The sequence below is a fragment of the Mus caroli genome, chromosome 5 (genome assembly GCF_900094665.2).
Source record: "Mus caroli chromosome 5, CAROLI_EIJ_v1.1, whole genome shotgun sequence".
Lineage (NCBI taxonomy): Eukaryota > Metazoa > Chordata > Mammalia > Rodentia > Muridae > Mus > Mus caroli.
Genome location: NC_034574.1, coordinates 103,029,121 through 103,037,973, shown reverse-complemented (window position 1 = coordinate 103,037,973; position 8,853 = coordinate 103,029,121). Strand labels below are relative to the sequence as shown.

The 8,853-nt window shown below is 41.6% G+C and overlaps 1 protein-coding gene across 1 annotated transcript in view; it reads right to left on the bottom strand.

Annotated features, from left to right (window-relative positions):
- Positions 1 to 4,702: 4,702 nt before the first annotated feature.
- Znf605 (zinc finger protein 605) overlaps positions 4,703 to 8,853 on the bottom strand; it is a 14,778-nt gene continuing 10,627 nt past the window's right edge. Inside the window, 4 exon segments of the mRNA XM_021161663.1 lie at positions 4,703 to 6,668; positions 6,670 to 6,730; positions 6,932 to 7,169; positions 7,171 to 7,457. Of these exon segments, the coding sequence (XP_021017322.1) occupies positions 5,396 to 6,668; positions 6,670 to 6,730; positions 6,932 to 7,169; positions 7,171 to 7,457 (1,859 nt within the window). The 3' untranslated portion in view covers positions 4,703 to 5,395.

Below are 8,853 nucleotides of genomic sequence, written 5' to 3'. Positions count from 1 at the left end.
AAAGGAAGGGGGAGGGAACCCAATATCCCGCCAAGTAACTCAGGGTCCAGTAGCAGGACAAACACGTGTGTGCCTCCAGGCAGCAAAGGCAGGTTCCAGCAGTAGGTAGGCGTGACAGGACGAATGAGCCGGTAGCTCCACCTTTGAGCAAGCAGGTTCCAGGCTGGGGGAAGGGAGGCCACAATGCCTGAAGCAACTCTGGCTCAATTTTACAAGAGCTATTTTTCTTTCTGGCATGATGATGGTTTACTGGACTCTTTGCAGACAATTTCACAGACAGTAAGTGAGAGATAAACCTACAGGGAAGGCTCCTATGATAATTCACCTTTATTTAATTTTATGCTGTAAGTGGAGGATATCAATAAGCATTCCTGTTCATAAACTTATTTAAACATTTGCATCATGACCAGAAAGTAAGCTTGCTTAAAAAGGCAACCTACATGTGAAAATATATGAAGGTTCCCTGAATGGAATTCTCATACTTTAGACATGACTTTCTCCTTCTTAATTGTTGTCGTTATTCATACATAGGTAATCGCATCTTTTCTGTAGGTTTCTTAGCCACCTCAGATGTAGCACAGGCTTTATAAACTCTTTGGGTTGGGTTACTGCAGAGGTTTAGGTATAAATTCCAGGTGGAAACTGATTCCAGGTCCATGACCATGTGCCCAAACTATAAAACTTTGGCATTTGTCACTTCCACTGTAATATTAAAACAAAGTGGAAATAAGGTATTTGGTATGATTTTCACAAATGTCGATCTATGTTCTATGAGAACATGTACTAGTGGCAGATGTTCACGATTACTAAGTGTTCATTTTAACAAGAGAAAACAACGACACAGTCAAAAATACCATCTAATAGGGGCTAAAAGATGACTCAGTGGTTTCGAGGACTTGTAGCTAGCTCGTGCATTGGGTCCACATTTGATTCCCAATACCATATGGTGGAATATAACGATCTGTAACTCCTGCACCGGGGGACATGATGCCTTCTTATACTCTCTAGTACACAAATATACAAGCATGCAGACAAAACATTCATAAGTATAAAACTTTAAACTTTTTAGCCGGGCGTGGTGGTGCACACCTTTAATCCCAGCACTCTGGAGGCAGAGGCAGGTTCTGAGTTCGAGGCCAGCCTGGTCTACAAAGTGAGTTCCAGGACAGCCAGGGCTATACAGAGAAGCCCTGCCTCAAAAAAAAAAAAACAAAAACAAAAAAACCAACAACAAAACAAACAAACAAACAAAACCAAAATAAGGAAAACAAGTGTAGTAAGCCGGCCCGTGGCCTACATGAACCGGGTATTTCTGGAAGGCAGGCTGGGGCTGAAAGAGACTTAGACTTCGAGAGAAGAATGATGAAGCCAAGACAAATTTTTCTCTGATCAAGGCCTGCAAGTTTACTGAGAGAGTGTGCTTATAAGGGGGAAGGCTCACCCCCCCCCAAGTCCATCCATGGTGCTTTGAGCCAGCCTGTAGGCCACATGCAGGATAGGATGTGTCTCCGGAATGTCTCAAGGGTCTCTCAGCAGGTAGCAGAGTCTTGGAGAAGAGCATCACAATAATAGCCATAATAGACATAACAATCATAGCCAATAGACATAACAATATAGCCATCTAAGTCGGAAGGCTACACCCCAGGTGATCTCATGTTCAGTGGCAGCAAAGTCTGAATCAGCCTGCTTCAAGGCTGGGGGAGGCTACAAACACGGACTCACTGTGTAGCTCAACCTGTCTTGGAACACACTGCAATCCCCCTTCTTAAAAAAAAAAAGAATCACAGACATGTATCACAGTCGACCTTGGAAACATATCTTGACGCTCAGGTTTCACCAAATTTGTATTTATTGATACTTTATTAATTACACTTGATTTTAGCCAAAAGCCTGAAAAATCACTCAGAGGCACAGACACAGACAGACACACACACCACACAGACACACACACACAATATATATATATTATATAATTTTTTAATATATGTGCAGACCCCATCTGGGTCTGTTTCTGTTGACAATGTTTTTTCTTCCAGTTATGAATAAGTTATATTTTCTTGCTTCTTCTTTGTTTTTCTCTCTTCAAGACACAGTTTCTTTGTATAACAGCCCTGACTCTCCTGCCTCCTAAGTACTAGGATTAAAGGTGCGCCCCACCATACCTGGCACTTTCTTGCTTCTTTGAATGCCTTTTGGTTCTTGGGGGGGGGGGGTTTGTTTTGTTTTGGTTTTGGTTTTTTGAGACAGGGTTTCTCTGTATAGCCCTGGCTGTCCTGGAACTCACTTTGTAGACCAGGCTGACCTTGAACTCAGAAATCTGCCTGCCTCTGCCTCCCAAGTGCTGGGAGTAAAGGTGTGCACCACCATGCCTGGCTTGAATGCCTTTTGTTTTGTTTTGTCTTTTGTTTTTTGAACATTCATTATGTAGACCAGGCTGGCCTGGAACTCTGAGATCTGCCTGCCTCTGCTTCCAAAGTGCTAGGATTAAAGGTGCTGCTGTAGGACCCCAAATTTAGGGACCCCACTCTAGTCCAGGGACAGGAAGCACCCACGAACACAAGAATCTCTCTTGTTGCAAGACGCACGAGGCTTTATTAGCAGAGCTCTGGGTTGATACGTACCTCACACAGGAGGCAGGGGAATCGACAAGGCTCAGGAGTTAGGGGTTTTTAAAGAAGCAAAGGGTTAGGAATACAAAGAATTTTGACAAAGGCATGGGGTTGATTCATTAACAGAAAGATTACATATCAGCAAAAGGGGCATCAGAGCTTTGTTCCGGTGGGCTTGGGGCTTATCTTTGTACCCGGCGCCAAGGGGTAATAGAAGGGAGGTTCCGGCCAGATGGCGTGGACTAGATAAGATGACCCTGCCTGTCTTCAGATTGAGGGGAGATTCCGGCCAGATGGTGTTAGCTTAGATAATATAGTCCCATTTGTCCTTGAATACCGTTTCATCTTTACGGCCAAGATGTTCTTAGGAATGCCTTAACAACAGCCCTGCCCTGGCATGCCTGGGGGCTGTTCTGCTTTGTTCTCAGTCCCAGATCAGGGCTGTGGGATCTTAAACAAGTTACAATATTCCATCTTCCTTCACTGCCTGGTTCACCAGGTGACTTTTTAGGTCAGACACTATGGACCCACTGTAGGAATAACTAGTTCTAATTCTGAACCATCTATCTGTTACATGCTGCCCATATTTTCCAAGATGTTTCACCTCTGACTGGTAGGAACCTGTTTCCTTCATTCAGTGAGTCACTTATCCTACAGCTTTCTGTCCTGGGCTTTCTCTTCTGGTCTCAAGATGTTTCCTTTATCAGAGAGATGTGCAATCTTTTAATTAAGCCAAAGGACTTAAGAGAAATCCTTCAGATTTCTGATGTCCCACTGCTGCAAAGTTCTATCTTCTCCAAGACTTTCCTTGGAATTTGTAGATACTGTGGCCTCCCCCAAAGCCAAGCCTGTCTTTGCAGTTCAGCAGAACTGAGTTTAGTTTTGAACGTGAACACCTGAAAACTGACACCAGGCAATAGGCTGGGTAATTATAGGGTTCGGCTTCATTTGCCTACCTATGCTGGAGACTACTAACTTATGTTTATGTCTGAAAGTCATTGTTACTCAAGAGAAGGACTCAACTTAAGTGCCTAACTACATGAATAGAAAAAATAAATCCAATATGTGTACACAGGAGTATTATTCAGCCACCAAGGACTGAATTTCTGTTACTTGTAGAAATACACATGGAACTCAAGGACATTATGTGACATGAAATAAATCCAACAGCCGGGCGTGGTGGCGCACGCCTTTAATCCCAGCACTCGGGAGGCAGAGGCAGGCGGAAATAAGTCCAACAATGAAAGTTAAACACCGGGCTAGAGAGATGGCTCAGTGGTTAAGAGCACTGCCTGCTCTTCCAGAGGTCCTGAGTTCAAATCCCAGCAACTACATGGTGGCTCACAACCATCCATAATGAGATCTGATGCCCTTTTCTGGTGTGCCTGAAGACAACTACAATGTACTTATTTATAATAATAAATAAATCTTTAAAAAAAAAAGAAAGTCAAACACCACATACAGATTTTAAACACTAATAATGATCTTAAAGGAGAAAATAAAAGTTATTACTAGAACCCGGGGAGGATGTGGAAAGAGACTGGGTAGGAGACAGTAAATGAGCTCAGGTGTGCCACTACAGAGATCAGCTTCAAATGCTCCACAGCACAGCAATGGAACTGCACAAAACAGAACTAGGCATTTAAAAGTAGCTAATAGAAACCAGGTATGCTGGTACATGTCTTTAATCCCAGCACTCAGGAGGTTGTGGCAGGCATATCTTTGTGAGTTCAAAGCCAGTCTGTCCTACATAGGGAGTTCCAGGCCAGACTAGGCTATACCGTGAGACCCTGTCTCAACAACAACATAAAGCCAATAGAGAGGATTTTTAAATATTCCTAACCAAAAAAATGATTAATATATAAAGTAATACACATTATGTCAATTACCCAGGTCTGATTATTACACATTAGGTTTGTGTATTGAAATGACATACTGTATCCCAAAATACAACTTCTAGATGGCAATTAAAAACATTAAACAATATTTCATATCTATTGTACAGTTTCTAGCTGTCGAAGGCAGGAGAGTCCATCTGGTCCATTACTCCTCTACAGTAGAAAGTAGACATCTTCACAAATACACTTGCTGGTTAAAATAGACAACTTTGTTTTTGTTTTTTTTTTTAGGTTTACTTATTATTATACTTAAGTACACTGTAACTGTTTTCAGACACGCCAGAAGAGGGCGTCAGATCTCATTACGGGTGGTTGTGAGCCACCATATGTATGGTTGCTGGGATTTGAACTCAGAACCTTCAGAAGAGCAGTCAGTGCTCTTACCCGCTGAGCCATCTCACCAGCCCCGACAGACAACTTTTTACAGTAATTCATATATAATGAACACAACTCCCCCACAAAAATCACTCGAGTAGGATCCCACTAACTACACTCCTTGAATAATCAGTCTGAACTCTTACTCAGAGTACCCTTTGTTAGCTTTCTTTAGTGGTCGATGGGTTATCCCTTTCAGATGAGGTCTCTGGCTCACTTGCAATCACAGCTTTTCTCCTGTCTAATACTTGTAACTAGAGGCTCTAGTACTCTCTCTAGAAGTACTGAAACCATTGTTACCATGATAACTTATCTCAAGTGCACTAAGCTGTGGCTTCTGGGAAAACTTATTTTCATATCGTCTACCTCTACAAACAGCCTCCTTTTTTCATTCTGATTCCCAACTCCTAAAGCTGTTTCAGCAGTCATGGTCTTGATAGACTCTTTTGAACATTCTCCAGAAGTGTTAGGGGGACATCTGAATCTAGCAGCATCTATCCAAGCTCCCTGCATTTATATGGCCTTTATTATATGATCTTTTTGATGTCTGATAAGGTGTGACTTCTTGTTGAAGATACTACCACACTGACTACACCTATAGCACTTATCTCTTGTATGAATTGGCTTATGCCTCATTAGATGTGAGTTTCTAGTGAAAGATCTCCCACATTCACCACAAGTATAAGGTCTCTCTCCCGTATGGATTTTCTGATGGATCGTAAGCTGTGTCTTCTCAAAAAAAGCTTTTTCACAACCACTGCATTTATAGATCTTCTCTCCTGTATGGTGTCTCTGATGCTTAAGGAGTTGCACCTTTTGAACAAATGCTTTCCCACACTCACTGCACTCAAAGGGTTTCTCCCCTGTGTGAATTCTCTGATGCTGAAGGAGATGTGGCTTCCATGCGAAGGCTTTCCCGCAGTCACTGCATCCAAAGGGCTTTTCCCCAGTGTGAGTTCTCTTGTGATGAAGGAGGTTCGACTTCTCAGTGAAGGCTTTCCTACAGTCACCACATTTGAAGGGTTTCTCACCCGTGTGTGTTCTCTAGTGTGTTATTATGCTTGACCTCTGGGAGAAGGCCCTTCCACACAGATTGCATTTGTAAGGTTTCTCCCCAGTGTAAGTTCTTTGATGTGTCAGGAGCGATGACCTTCCAGGGAATGTTTTTCCACACTCAGCACACCTATGTGGTGTCTCTCCTGAGTGGCTTTTTTGATGTGTCAGGAGCTGTGACTTTTCAGGAAATATTTTTCCAAACTCAGCACACTTATTCGGCTTTTCCCCTAAGTGACTTTTTTGATGTCTCATTAGCTTTGACTTCTTGAAAAAAACTTCTTCAAAGTTATAACATTTCTTCTCTCCTGTATGGGTCCTGTGATGTTTAGCAAGTTGTGGCTTTCCGATGAAGGCCTCACCACATTCCCTGCTTCTATGTGGTTTCTCTCCCGGGTGAATCCTTTGATGCCTAATGAGAAGTGAGTTCGTCCTGAAGGCTTTTTTACATTCACTGCATACATAAGGTTTCTTCCCTCTAGGTGACCTCCGATGAGTAATGAGTTGTGCATTCCAAAAGAAAGCTTTTCTACACTCACTACATTTATAGGGTTTTTCTCCTGGATGTGTTCTTCGATGAATGATAAGTTTCAATTTCTGAGAGAAAGCTTCCCCACAATGACTGCAACGATAAGGTTTATGTATTGTGTGAATCATCACCTGCCTGTTTTGCTGTGGTTTCCTGCTGTAGGCTTTTCCACGTGTATAGGGCTTCTGTCCAGTATGAGTTCTGTTGCTGAATGTCCAGGGTCTTCCCACTGACAGCTTTCTGACGTCCATCACAACCATCTGGTTCTTCTGCTGAATGAGTCTTTTTTTTTTTTAAAGATTTATTTATTTATTATATGTAAGTACACTGTAGCTGTCCTCAGACACTCCAGAAGAGGGCACCAGATCTCGTTACGGATGGTTGTGAGCCACCATGTGGTTGCTGGGATTTGAACTCTGGACCTTCGGAAGAGCAGTCGGGTGCTCTTACCCACTGAGCCATCTCACCAGCCCCTGAGTGAGTCTTTCGGTGAAGAGCAAGCGGGGACTTTTGTGCAAAAGTTTTCCCACACTGACAGGGCTTCTCTCCTGTGTGATTTCTCTGGTGTACAATAAGCTGCGATTTCTTGTTAAAAATTCTACCACATTCCATACATAAAAAGATTCCTGAATGTGTTCTTTGCTTTGTAACGAGCTGTGACTCATTACTGTTTGCTTTTCTGTACTTATTACAATCATGGGATTTTTCTCTTACTGTGGGGTTTGTCAAATTTTAGATAAAATAATAATTTCTTACTGACTTTACTTTTTTTTTTTCTTACATGGTTACCTTTTGGAATAAAAAAATTTAAAAGACTTTTTAGATTCTTTCCACATGTACCACATATATGGAATCTCATTTCTAAATAAACAGAGTTCATGCTTGACTGGCATGTTTCCTCCAAAACATTATCTCCATTGCCTCTCTCCATCCTTTTAGGCTTGTCTTGTTTATCTTGAGGCCATAGTTCAGAATAACTGTCTAGCCAGATCTCTAAAAAGAAAAAAAGAAATGTACCACACTATATAAATTCTTCAATGATTGTATTTAAAAATAAAACTTCTGGGCTGGTGAGATGGCTCAGTGGGTAAGAGCACCCGACTGCTCTTCCAAAGGTCAGGAGTTCAAATCCCAGCAACCACATGGTGGCTCACAACCATCCCTAACAAGATCTGACTCCCTCTTCTGGAGTGTCTGAAGACAGCTACAGTGTACTTACATATAATAAATAAATCTTAAAAAAAAAAAAATAAAACTTCTAAAATAGAGCCTACTATTCTGGAAAGAAGGTAAGCTCTCAAATAATATATACTAATTAAAACTAATTGGTTTTCTGTTTGCTTGTTTTGGAAACAGTTTTATTATGTAGCTCACAAAGACCTCAAACTAAAAATTCCTCCTGACTTAAATCTCATAAATACTAGAACTCAAGGCATTTGTCTTGGATAATGAAACATGAAAATTAAACTTTGAATTACAAGTGTTATTAATATGCAGTAACCTATGATTTTCAAGTATATGTTCAGACTCAGATGCAAAAGATTATAGAAGGCAGGTAATTACTCAAACGAAATATACTGAAAACTGAGAATAAACAAATATAAACATTATAAACACACTCTGCTTTTGAATGATATAAAGAAGAATTGGCCAAAATGTAGAGCAAGGACAGGATACAAACTTTATATCTGAAAGATGAGAAGCATTAATTTTCTATACCGCTTTTGGCAAAGGGTTCCTCTGTGTATACCTGGCTGTCCTGGAACTCCCTCTGTAGCCCAGGCTGCCCTCAAACTCAGAAATCCACCTGCCTCTACTTCCTAAGTGCTGGGAGTAAAGGTGTGTGTCACTACTGCCTGGAGTTGGCACATGTTTTATTCCTAGACTTTGGACTGCAAAGACAGGTGGATCTCTCAAGTTCCAGGATACACAGTGAGATCCTGTCTCAATCAGTCAACCAATCAATCAACCAATCAATGAAGGAAGGAAACAATCTCAGAGCCAGCAAGATGACTTACTGAGTAAAGGTGTCTGCTGTCAACCATGATTGCCTAAGTTCGTTTCCCAGAACCCACACAGTGGAAGAAGAAAACACACACACAAAATAAAAATGAGAAAAAAATCCCTTTAAATAATCTCCCTTAAGATCATCAACTGAGAGACTGGAGAGATGGCTCAGTGGATAAAAGCACCGACTGCTCTTCCAGAGGTTCTGAGTTCAATTCCCAGCAATCACATGGTGGCTCACAACCATCTGAAATGGGATCAGATGCCTTTTTCTGGAGTGTCTGAAGAGAGCAACACTCTCTCTCTCTCTCTGTCTCTCTCTCTCTGTCTCTCTCTCTGTCTCTCTCTCTCTCTCTCTCTCTCTCTCTCTCTCTCTCTCTCT